This window comes from Rhipicephalus microplus, chromosome 9 (genome assembly GCF_043290135.1).
Source record: "Rhipicephalus microplus isolate Deutch F79 chromosome 9, USDA_Rmic, whole genome shotgun sequence".
NCBI classification, from domain to species: domain Eukaryota; kingdom Metazoa; phylum Arthropoda; class Arachnida; order Ixodida; family Ixodidae; genus Rhipicephalus; species Rhipicephalus microplus.
The window spans coordinates 9,127,380-9,140,497 of record NC_134708.1 but is presented as its reverse complement, the minus strand read 5'-3'; the positions used below and the strand labels follow the sequence as shown (position 1 = coordinate 9,140,497).

Here is a 13,118-nt window from a genome sequence, read left to right as displayed (position 1 = left end):
AGAATGTCCCTAAAGTCATTATGACATTAAAATACTAGAAGCTCTAGGTAAATGCATAAGGCACAAGCATCATCACAGGGCACATTATTAGGAAATTCATGTGCTTCTTAAACTACAACCAGCGCATGTTTCACCGGAACTATACTCTAATGCACAAGAGCAAAGACAAATTGGCTCACTTACAGAGACTTCAAGGGGCCATGACACCCAATTTGTGCTCATAATCTGTGTGATGTGGGTTAATCCTTGGGTTTCCACAAACAAGCTGGATACATTTCAGCTTGTTTGGTCGAGCACTCAATTTATAACAAGCATTTTCATGACATGAGTCTGACAACACCTAAGAGTCTCACAACACCGGCGCACTCGCAAGCGATGACATATAATGCCGCTTTGAAAGCATCTGTATTACGGCCAAACACGGTGTTTCATGGTCAGTTGCACATGCAATGGAGCTATTCCAACTAAGGTAGAATACGATGGCCTTACTCCACGAAACACATGACGTGACACACACCATGGAAGCCAGCTACAGTAAGCAGCGTTAATAACCAGCGACTACTAGGGCTCTTTTTGAAATGAAATATATTTTTACAGTCAATTTCTGTATACATGTACAAGCGGTATAGACCCTTAACTTCTATTTCGTGCTAAAAACTGCAGTTGCACGGATGACCGTGTCATAACCCCGTTAATATGTGCTTGTCATCACACATGGCACACATAGCTCATATTGCAAATTATACAATGCCATTCCACAGCACTGCTTGCAATAACATTGAAGTAACAAGCTTTCTTACATACACATCACTACTTCTATGTATAATGCATTAGATTACCCATCTGTAAGTACTGTTGCGGCAAAGTTCAGATTGTATGTTATAACATTAGCGCTCTCGGTTTGCCAAGTTTAATAACAAATGGACACTACTATTTCTTTCACTGACCTTCGCCAACATACAATCAGACCTTATTGTAATAAATTTGCATCCAACATGAAAATATCTTCATTGTACCAGTTGTGGCTTGATCTGTCAAGCATTGCAGGCGTGCCTTAACAGTTCATGCATGTTCAACTGTTAATTTGGATAGCCTGTACTCTAGTTGGTGCCAAAGGATTGCATCACACTTGGGCAGTACATGCAAGATGCCACAATACTAGACCAGTCATATGCTGCGAGGTTTCCCTTATTTTGCTATACCTTTCCACATGCTAGTTTGTGTGGTGCAACTGCGAATGAAGTGCAAGTGCATGTATGGTAACCTAGAACTTGACTATTTTCACACTGAAATTTTTACCACACTGAATACACTCTAATATCATTCAGCTGTTGTGAGATACATTCAGTTGAACATGCTACAAATAAATAAACCCCGAAAATTTGGTGTCATGGCAGCTTTAAATGCAAAGGGGATTGCTGTGATGAGGAGCCATGGATATAGAGAGATCGAACATGATCAATTTCAAATCATATGAGCACGCCCTGCCGCGGTGGTCTAGTGGCTAAAGCTGCTGAGCCGAGGTCACGAGATCGAATCCCGGCTGCGGTGGCTTCATTTTTGATGGAGCACACGCTGTAGGCCCGTGAGCTCAGACTTGGGTGCACGTTAAAGAACCCCAGGTGGCCGTGATTCCCCGAGCCCTCCACTACAGCGTCAATCAAATCATATGAACAAAACCCAATAGAAAGTGTGACATGACAACACAGATACTACAACGAGCACGCTGCATGGACAAGTGGAAAGTCATCTTGGTGTCCAAAAAAAAGCATTATGTCTACAGGTACAGAAGTGACAACTTCATAAAGTAAAGGCCTTTCACTCACTACGTTGACAGGGCCATGTTCATAATGAAAACCTCAAGGATCATTCTCAAGCAGTCGGTCGCATTTACAGATAGAAACAACGCAATGGCTGTTCAATATAGCTCACATGCAAGAAAATCCGTAGCATTTCCTCTGGACATTCTGAGAATAACGCTGCCTCTATCAGTTATTGAAAGCAAGTCTAACAATGGAAGCTTTCATTATGAAAGACCCCACTACATATCGATATTGCTGCTTCTTTGAGCTCAGGCACAAAACAGTTTGCGAAAACTTACAAAGGTTTAAAATTATGTCTAACATCAGTGTAATCCAGACAGCAACACCATTTCCCACACGTACAATGCGTGAGTCTGAATACTGACATCTTGCATAGTGTGTGTCAATAGTTTGCCCAGTGCAAGAATTATAACCCAAAAACAGCAGACAAGAAAATACAGTAACATAGTATTTACAGTAACAAGAAGCTTTAGATTTTGCATCTCAGCATAAGATAAAGAGTTATCTTATGTTAATTGCCTGGAGCAAATACAACAATCAGTTTACCATATCGTACAAGAAGGATTCCGGGCACAAAGCTGGTTAGCCCCACTGTGTAAGGCTAAGACATCAAAAATAAAGCTTCCCAATGCAAGCAGCTTTCACCACAAGCCTGACTTTCTCATAGCATCATCCGGGCAAGTAAATTTCACTGAACATCACTGAGCATATAGCTTGCCAACTCACACAAACAATGCTCTAGTTCTCCATCTTCTAACTAATTATAACAGTGAGATCATGCAACAATGCCATCTAAGCATTTTTCCAAATTATGAGAAAAAGGAACAATAACAAACATAATAATAATGCCTATTCAATTAACTATGTTTTAAAATGGCAGCACCCTACCCCAATGTGCTGAAAGAGTTTCTAAATAACAAGCAAAGTTGTGCTACAAAGATAAAATATTCAAAGATACCAACAAAAAGGCAACCATAAATCTGCATACCAAACCATACAGTCATGCATACAGAACACGAGACAGATCTGGGCATTTTTTGAAGGTCAACACTTAAAGAGGTACTGACACAAAATCTCATGGCCAAGATAGCCCGCATGATCAATTCCCGTGAACATGCATACATTATCCGCAAAATATGAACAGCGAATATGGCTTAGAAATTACTTTACATGAATATATAAGTTTGAATTTTGAAGGTATTGACACCATCAAAATTGGCAGACCACGTACAGTGGGAATCAATGATATGCGAAGCATGAATGAGAAATGTTTATGTCACTTTAAAATCAGCACAACGTTATGAGGTGGAGGTAAATGATGCTGTACATGACATCTGTGTCATGATCATCATGTTTGGATGAGTCGTTTACCTTCTTCATACATTCATGTAACGTGATACCAAATTTAGTATATGTGGAGCTAGTGAAACGGCCGCGAGCATGCTATGAGCATGGTATATTGTCATGTTCTTACATGACACGCATGACAGGGTTATCATGTTTGCACCAGTCATCTATTTCGTCATCCATTGATGTCACGTAACACCATATTTGGTATATGTGAGGCTAGCAAAACGGCTGCGAGCGCATCATGAAAGGCCCAATATACTCCAATCTAGCGTTGACGCGCACGCGCTCGGCACAGTGTCGCTATGTTATCAAAACGCAAGCACTCTTTAGTCTGACACCACGTGCAACCAGCGCCCGTCGGCGTGGTCCGACGACAACTCGCGCAAAATGCGACACGCTGCATTTCCCGCCGACGCCATAGAGTAACATTACTCTATGCCCATGCTTTGCCAAGACAACACTGCGTCTCCCTCATTTCCTGACGGACGGACGCCGGACGCGCTGAAACCAACATGCGCGAAAGCAACGCAGCGCGGCACGCGCCTGCAAGTATATGGCAGGACCGGTGCCTGGCGTGGTAACGCCGCCGTGAAGCTGGAAATGAACGCCGGCGAGCACGCGCACCGCGTCATGTCGAAATGTATTGGCATCTTGACAGTGGCATGTAGTCATGTTCTCACATGACATACATCTCATTATTATTATGTTTGCACGAGTCACCTGCGAGCGCATCAAGAGCGTAGCATGTAGTCATGTTGTTACATGACACGCATATCATGGTTATCATGTTTGCATCAGTATCATACCTTCGTCCTCCATTCACGTACCGTAATACAAAATTTGGTATATGTGACGCTGGCGAAACGGCTGCGAGCACATCATGAGCGTGGCATGTAGTCGTGTTGTTACATGATACGCATTTTATGATTTTCATGTTCGGATATGTCGCTTGTGTATGCCATGCGAAAATGTCATACCATACCAGTTTTACAACATGCCATGTGAACGAAACCGCCGCAAGAGCTGCAGGACCATGAAATGTAAATCATGACATTCATGACATCCATATCATGATTTTCATGTTATGACTAGTCAGATATGCTCATCATACAGACATGTTATGCTACACCAAGTTTGGTATCAAAACCATTATCGAAACGGCCAGGAGAGCTAAAAGTCGTAGGCGGCGAGATAGATAGATAGATACGCCCAAAGTCGCCGAAGTTTGCTAAGAAATGCTTCGCATTTAAAGAGTGACTCCATGGTGACCCCCTCCCCTGCTTCCCTCAACTCACCACGCTGCACTCAATAGAACAAGGTGTGATGACGTAATAGCTGCTGTTTTTCTTTTTCCATGTTTCTTCTGATATACAGAGATGGAAGGCAATCTTTCTTCGAAATGTCACAGATGTGTTTGTTGAGTTCTTGACGTTATTTCAACGACGAAAGCCACTCCTCCATATATTGTATGAAGAAATGGTGAAGCTTATGAAAAGAATTCTGGGACGTTTCCTACTGATCGGTGCATACAGGGACTTCACAGGAGTGGAACTCCAATCCCTTAATGTAGAGTGCTCTGCGAATAGGAAACAGGTAGTTGAAATTGGTGCAGAGACTGAAAATTCTATTAATTCTTTCACGCCTGAAGAGAAGATGATGTTTAGAATAGGTGCACGTAGCTTTTACATTCAGGTTGCGAAGAATCTGCTTTCAAGGCTGCCCTTTGGCAATCAGGTGCTTAAAGATCTCAAGAGCATTCATCCAAGTGCTGTCAAGGAGGACAGCGCCATTGTGGCACTCAGGAATTTGGCACAACAAGTGCCAGAAGTGGTACCACCGCAGGAAGTGTCTGCCCTGATGGACGAACTAACGTTCCTCTTCACAGAAGAGTTTTTCTCTAATCCACACGAGCATCACGACGACGCATGGCAACACATATTCAGCCCCATGATATCGCTTATATAACTGATAAAAATATGTTTCGTAAAACTATTAATCTTCTCTAAATGTTTGTGTGTATATATATATATGTTTGTATATACGTAGTACATATGTGTTTATGTAAAAGGTTATTATTGTTAGTAGACGTTTTACGTTATCAAATTGTTGTCATTTATGCCTACTTTATTTCACTTACTTATCTGCTGTGAGTTTTTTCCCTTGCTGTTTTACATTGCTTCCGTTATGTATATCTCCCTCTGTAATGCCCTCAGGCCCTGAGGGTACAATAAATAAATAAATAAAAGACGGTGGTCCCAAGTACCCCGAACAGTGAAATTTGTTAAAGGTATGCTGTCGCTTGCGCATGGCAATGCTGACGTTCAAAGGGGATTTAGTGAAAATCACCGTCTTCTCCATGGGCGAAGTAACTTTTCAATTGCAAGTGTAAATGGATTGCATGCTACTAAATCATTTTGTAGCCGGTATGGCCGAGATGCCTCAGCCGTTCCTCTACAGCCTGATATGATCAAAGCGGTAAAGGGCTCATTTAAAAAGTACCAGGAACGTGTGTCTGCAGAATGTGAACCCTCAGCCAAGAAAGCCAAGCTTCACCAAGACTCCGTAGGAAGCAAAGTGGATGAGCAGCGAAGTATACAGATGGATATCGATTCTGCAAAAAAGATGTTAGCCAATGCAGAACTGCTTATTGCAAAAGGGATGAAGGCTAAGAAGTTCGATGATATTGAAAGTGGACAAGCATTGCTCAAGGAGGGTCAGGCAAAACTTGCTAGCAATCTTAGCAAGCTTGAAGATTCAAAGAAAAAGAAAAGCTGTGGGCGCCTATAGGACTAGTCTCAGTTATGAGGTTGGCATGTGAATTTCACTGTGATGTTCACTTCTTTTTTAGAGCTGAAGTACTCTGTTTAAAGACTCATGTGAGACATTTTCTGTGATAGTATTGCATTGTAATAACTGTAAAATGATACCTAATAGTGCAAAAATGGCAATCATTCTGCAAGTGTTGTGTGTTCAGTAAATGTGTTCATATTTTAGTTGGTAAATTTGTGAAGTGCAATATATGATCAATAATAAATGCAATTATTTTTTAAATAAAATCTATTTGTCGTGTTCCATGCACATATCGGTACCTACCTGCTGCGGTGAGACTGCTCCAAACAGTAGTTAGCTTGCTACAAACAGGACATTTTTGTGCTCCAAGCACACTAACTCTTGCTCCAAACTTCCATTTTTCCTGCTTTGAAAGCTGCTCCAAAATGCCAAAAGCCACTTCCACCACTGGATATAGTTTCAGCAGTCGATACTTCTCTGAAGCTGCTCGCAAGTCTGCAGCCACAATGCATGCACTGAAATCTTTGTGCTTGATGACACTGCCGTCCTATTTTATGTTCGAAAGGACTTATTAATGCGGACCGTGCGGAAGTGCGTCCTGGTTCTGTAAGGTGACGCAGTCAAGCGTTGCACACACTAGGTGGTTATGGCCGCACCTGGGCACTTGTCATTTTACAGCGAAAGCTATTATGAAATCACAAGGGTCGTTTTTGGCGCCGTAGTTGTCTGCCGCCACTAGTGTCCAGAACTACTATCACATGAAATAACAAGAAAAAAACAAGCAAATAAAGAACAGCAAGGACACAATGGAATTCAAACCCATTCCCTGCGTACCAGTCCAGTATATTCTACCACTTAGTCATGCCAGTGCTTGAAACTCCATTGCAAATTGACCCTAGGCAGGCTTCATATTGGGAAAGAAACCACATTTACACGAGCAATAAAGTGTTTTAGAACAGCAAAGAAACAAAAAGGCGTCACGCAATTCGAATTGCGTAATGAGCGTCGAATGCACCAACCCATTACAAGAGCCTCAGGCATAATTTTCTATCGTCCTCATCCACAGCATCAAAAAATTGCACAAAATTCTTCGAAAGTCTGTAGCAGGCACCACGCTTCTCCGAAAAATGGCACAGTGAATGCCTCCCTTCTACACAAAAAATATCATGAATTATGGAGCAGTGGGTAACCCTGCAAGTGTGCTTGTAGCAGTTACCGAAGGAGTATTTAAATGGCAAATCAGCAGGCTCAGACTTTTTTTTTTACACCTCCTAAATGAGCTGGCGCATTTTTCCTATGCGTGACCAACCTCCTTCCATGCGCATTTACGTCAACTCGGTTATCGGCGACGTGACGTAGCACGCAGCTCGTCGCTTCGTCTAAACCAGGTCTCACAAACAGTAATGAATTAAACGTCGCCGATCGCCGAATTGACGTTGCTGCGCGTGGAAGGAGGTTGGTCAGGCGTAGGAAGGGTGTGCGAGCTTGTTTGGGGGAATGTAAAAAAAAAGCCTGTTGACTGGCCCTTTAAAAAGGGCTCTAAAATGGCCATTCTTCAAACTTTCGCTGTGACGGTGATGCACGTTCCATGCAGGCCTGGCGTTTTTTGGAGATCTCTCAAACCGAAACTGAAACTGGTTGGCAATGAGGAGCCTGCAATTAATTATCTGTGGCACACTGCAGCAAAGGATGTGCGTGTTATGATTACCCCAGCAACACATTGCAGCAAAAAAGCGAGACCAAAATTTTTGTGTCGGTACCCCTTTAAGACACTGTTCTAAAGAACAAAAAATCAGAAATTAATAAAAAAACAGTAATACAGTCTCAAATAAAAGTTATACAATCAAATCATACATGTAAAATGACTGTTTGAACATGACGCACAGTGATGCATAAAGCTGCATGAATGCCCCTATTTATACCTGCACAATTTTTTCCAGCAGTATGTACAACTATAGTGTGATCCTATGATCATGGCTTTTTGCATGTAAATATGCTTGCTGAGGACACAGCCAAAATTTAAGCCCTAGTGAAAATTTACTTTTCCAGGGTAGGTACTCTTAGGGTGCGCTAAAATTATAAGATCATTACATTTTTAAATCTTTCCAAATCTGTTTGGCTTTCTAGGGTGTAGTTATTGATAAAACTTTTTTAACATGCACGAAAAAAGTTATATAATGGATACATACAAACTCACCCAGCTATCTGTTTTACTGTAGCTATTGACTTAGTAAGATTAGTTCAAGAACAGCATCATACTGCACCATATTTTTTTCCTCATCTCTACGGCAATTTTTTCTTCTTGAAACACTAGAATCACCTTGGGTGCTGTCACATAATCACAGTTGATTGTGATTAAGACCAATTCAGTACTAATTTTTCAACATCATTGGGGGTTTCCTGTGCCTCATGCAAGTGAGCGATTGTGACTGGTTCCATGCTTGATCGCAGACATTGTGTGACAATTGTATAAATTACAAAATGCCCAGCTTTCTGCATCATGCAAACAAGCACCACTGTGTGTGTGAGATCAGGCTAATTTAGAATCAAAAAATGTTATAAAAACATGGCAAGGAGGTGAATGGCAGGGTAACATAGCTTGACAACACATGAGCTCTAAGATTTTGGTGACCAGAACAGCAAACACTCGGCCAACAATGCACTGACGGCATGTGGCGAGACAACATCAAGTAAGGCTCACTTAGTGGTTGTAGATCACACGTTGCGCAATGTGCTTGTGTGACTGTGATCACGTAGGTGACTCCGATTCCGTGCTGTGGTAGAGTCTCCTCATCTTGCTCAGCAGGGGTACTGGCCGCTCGGCACTTTCGTCCACCTTTGACACTTGGAAGCGGGACACTCGACGAAATGGGAAGAAGCCAGCCCTCTTGCGGCCCGGCTGTTTACCACGACTTGGTGAGGAATCTGCTTCCTACGAGTGCAAATGAAAAGTGGCATTAGAAACAACAGGTCCACCTGATATTTCCACAACCTGACGAAATCAAGAGACAATTTAGCCCAAAACAGCACAGGGGACAGTTTTTGCAATTTTCAGCTTTGGTGCAATAATTATGGCATTAATTATTACATTATTTATGACAGCAATTGACCATGGTCATAAGAGGCACTGGCTGACGCCTTCACAACTAAATGCCCAGAAATATCTAATAAAGTGAATGGAGGAAAGACTACTGTTGTAGTTGAATTGGTAGAGCACTGGGCATGTACAAGAGGCTCTCATTAAATTTAACCTGAACAGACCAGGTAAGTGTGTTTCATTTCTATTTACTGAGAGATGAGGGTGTGAAATTCAAGTACGAAACCAGACATATTAGAGGCAGTTCTATTTAAGCAGCAACTTGGTTTCAAAGATTATTGTTCGCTAAGAGTTCACTGTCAATCGAAAGTCATCACTTGGGTTCCCACAGACAGCCAGCCGCTTTTTCATCCCCTTTAGTTGACGTTCATTTAGGCCATACTACATCGCAGTAAAAAAGCTACAGATAATGTGCCCTATGGCTTCTTTACCTTCATTAGGTTTTATCTAACAAGGATATTTCCGATTGCATTCAAACAGAGAGCTAATAGCAGTGCGTATAGCTCTCAACAGATATTGAGTTGTCTAAATTGAGCAACATTTAAAAGCAAAAGCACTCGCACTAGCAAGCATAGTCATGGCCAACACACAACAGAAAGATGTAAACTTGCAAGTTCAACCATTGACTGCAAGCAGATCCGATTTTGCAGTTGCTGGTAAATAGTTTGATAAAATTTTAATCACATGTTATATCCTGTAAAGTCAACTGCTCTTTCAGAAGTGTACTCTACATATTCACCAAACTTGGTTATTTATTTAAACTTAGAAGGACTTCATGGGAAAATTTCCTATTGGGTAACAGCACGGCACAATCTAAACATGAGAAAAGGGACACGAACACGACACGCTCTGAGGTTAAATGCCAAATGAACAAGTTTTTGGTGATAGAAAACAACTTGGCCGCACCGTGGTCTCCGACTTGCTACGTTTGAGCTTGAAGGTGACCCTGGGCTTCGTTTGTGAAGACGAAGGCTCCGCACCGAGCAAGCTCTCCAGTTCCCAGACACTCATGCGCCCTCCGCTGGGGTGCTCCTTTTGCTCGGGTGTGGACAGTGCTCTAGACAGGTAGCGCACCATGTTCTGCGTATATGCAATGCTGATGAAAAACCCTGCATAGCTTTTGCCAAAAATTGTTATTCCACAGCACTCGTGACTATACCTATTATCAGACTGCGTACCATGATCAATCGTTTGATCAATCAATCAATATTTGCTATTGATTAAAGTCACTACACTCTTAACCATGCTTGTCACCAGTGTACCATGATTGATCAATGAATGAATCAATCACTCAATCAATCAAATTAATTGGTCATTCAATCTTAACTATTAGTGTAACTTTGTCAGTACAGGCCAACTAAAAGGTGACACACTATTCATACTCTTTGGCTTCATTGGTTTATACGTGCTAAAAAATCACTGCACCGGATCTCATTGGCAGGTCTTGTCACTCAAAGAGTGATCTCAGAATTTTGCCCAAAGAATCTATATTTAATGTAAATGTCAGGGCACATTTAAAAACCCTAGATGGTCAAAATTATCCAGAGCCCTCCGCTACAGTGTCTCTCACAGCACAAAATTACAGTCGCTTCGGGAGGCTGAACCTTAACAACTAAGCTTGTGCGAATATTAGCACGCTATGAATGTTTGCACGAATGTTGCTGTGACTGAAATCGCTTTGGTTAAAAATTAAATTGCAGAAAATTTTGAATTAACAAATATCTAGACAAACCAACATTAATCCGATGTCCTGCAAAGGTGCTTTCACTGCAGTAGAGGGGCGCTAAGCCGTGAAAGCACATATCTAAATGTAATGAATTGTAAAGATGATTTGTTTGTTCCAATAAAGAAGCGCTAAGCCATAGAACACCTGCCCAAAATAAGTTCCCACTGCAGCGAAGCTTTACTTGAAGGTTAAGTGAATCTATTACCCTGGAATCGATTCACAATTTCTTTTCTTTTTAAGTTGAAAATCTTGTTATACCGGCTTGTATGCCCAAATTATCATGAATTTTGAAGCTTAACCCATTATATGGGTTATAACTAGCATTTCACTGAAAGTCAAAACCTGCTACTATTCAAAGTTGCTTCTACTTCAATTGAGCCAAAAAGAATGGCATTTGCACAGGCCTTGTTTAATTTTCAAAAAGTACTGTACAGGTTTGTTAGGTCATGACTAGTATGCCCATTTTTCTTCATAATATGCAATATATGCTACTCAAATTCAATTCGAAATTACTTGACCAGAATCATTCTTTGCTTTGAAGTCACTTAAAACCTGAATTTCAAGATTCACACAAGCCTATTAAAAACCAATCAACCAAGTACATTTTATCAGGTAAGGTTCTTCGTTAGCAGCATGAATGTACTCTCCTACAGAGTTTTTCATGTCTTTTATTGATACATCTACACACGTTTTATCAGCTGGAAATCCGATACAAATAGCTGGAACTGCATAACTTTTTCACTTCAAGGCTGGCATAAGAGTCGTCCATGCTCATTTGCATGAACAACTCTTAGACCAGGCTCGCTCAATCGATTTTACGGTAGCTCTTCAGCAGAGCGATGTGGAAAGAGAAACTAACCGTTTCAGAGCATGGAGTGGAAAAGGGAAAAGATCACCGATGAGGGCAGTTGATTCTAAAACTAGCACACTCAGTGAGCAGCCATGTCTAGAACCATCCCACGGTTCCGCCTTACCAGTGGTGGGGGATGATTGGCCATTTGCTGCACGACTGTCTGGTACACGTCATCGTCCTCAGCCTCCTGTCGCCACAAAGGAACAAGCATATTTTACTGGCACTTGTACTGGAAATAGGCAAGTGTTTTGTAATCTTATAAAAAGCCTCTGAAAAGCCACACAGACCATAAGATGAGTGGCGTGTGAGAGGGAGCATTTGTGCTTGCCTTTCATCAACACTGAGCAGGCACATCAAGTACAATGATGTGCCTTTCTTAACCAAGAGAAAAGCAAAGGCAAGTAAAAACAAGTCAAGAAATGCAATAGTTGATAATGACGTCCGTGGAGTCTTCCTTTGTCTCTTGTGTCTGTGTTTGCACACCCTGTCTTCTATCATAAATGCGTCTTTTTTGATACCACGAAATAATGCAGATATCTTTTCAAATACATCAAGACAATGCGCTGACAATGGTCCGGGCAATTTGTCATTGGCAGTTTTATCCATCAGTGGAAAATAAAACAAACGTGGCTGGTCCCCCTATATAGGAGCCTGTATAAGATGAAAGTGAAACGTGTCTTTACAGAGTTAGTCGAGCATTTCTTAAGCATTGTTACAGAAACAGCAACAAATTGCAAAGCTACGTTAGGAACGGCAATCAGCTTGAAACTTGCAGCGCACACCTCAAGCAGAAAGCACGCACAAATTAGCACGCATAGGATGAGCGCAGACTAACAACTGTCACAGTTCTTCCTGCGTCGTGTGCCAGCAGCACGCCCCTTTCATAAATGCGACCGTGGCCGCATGCGAAATTACCTCCGTCTTCTTCCAAATTACGAGTTTGATAAGCGCGCGCAGGAAAGAACTTGCTCCATGGGACCATAGGGGCGGTGCTTCATGGAGGCAGCTACCTTGAGAGCATGTCGCATGCGAAAACGTCATGCCATCTCGCCACCAATTTTCATTTACTTTGTTATTACCAATATTTCATTATATCCTAGTTCATTATATCTAGATTTAAGTGTAGTTATTTTGGTAAGCTAGAAGCAATGCATAAATCTAAAAAAATATTTGGGCAACAAACCTCTATCATACTCTGCAGGTCTTGTAGATTTCTGCTGGCCGCGGCGGGGTCTCCATTCTTTGGATCCAGTTTCTGCAAAGCGCACAGAGCAAGCTGACTTGAATGATGAGCTACAAAGCACAAATGACACATGAACGAGAATGAACAAGCATGGTAGGTTGTCATATGCACGGGCACAGCCAGAAAACTTTTCGAAAAGGGGGGGTTGACCATACTTTGTTTATGTTCCTGCGTGTGTTTGTATGTGTGCGTGTATACACTTAAACCTCGATATAACCCGGATATAACAAAATAGT

At 41.7% G+C, this 13,118-nt stretch overlaps 1 protein-coding gene across 2 annotated transcripts in view; it reads right to left on the bottom strand.

Moving 5' to 3' along the window:
• Window positions 1-7,301: 7,301 nt before the first annotated feature.
• The window catches only part of LOC119163441 (uncharacterized), a 28,682-nt gene continuing 22,865 nt past the window's right edge, over window positions 7,302-13,118 (bottom strand). For both annotated transcript variants that reach the window (XM_075873079.1, XM_037415434.2), the window contains exons 17-20: window positions 12,823-12,894; window positions 11,761-11,826; window positions 9,967-10,140; window positions 7,302-8,895 (exon numbers count right to left, since the gene is read on the bottom strand). In XM_075873079.1, coding sequence (XP_075729194.1) covers window positions 8,713-8,895; window positions 9,967-10,140; window positions 11,761-11,826; window positions 12,823-12,894 — 495 coding nt within the window. In that variant the 3' untranslated portion in view covers window positions 7,302-8,712. The remainder of the gene's footprint in view (window positions 8,896-9,966; window positions 10,141-11,760; window positions 11,827-12,822; window positions 12,895-13,118) is intronic.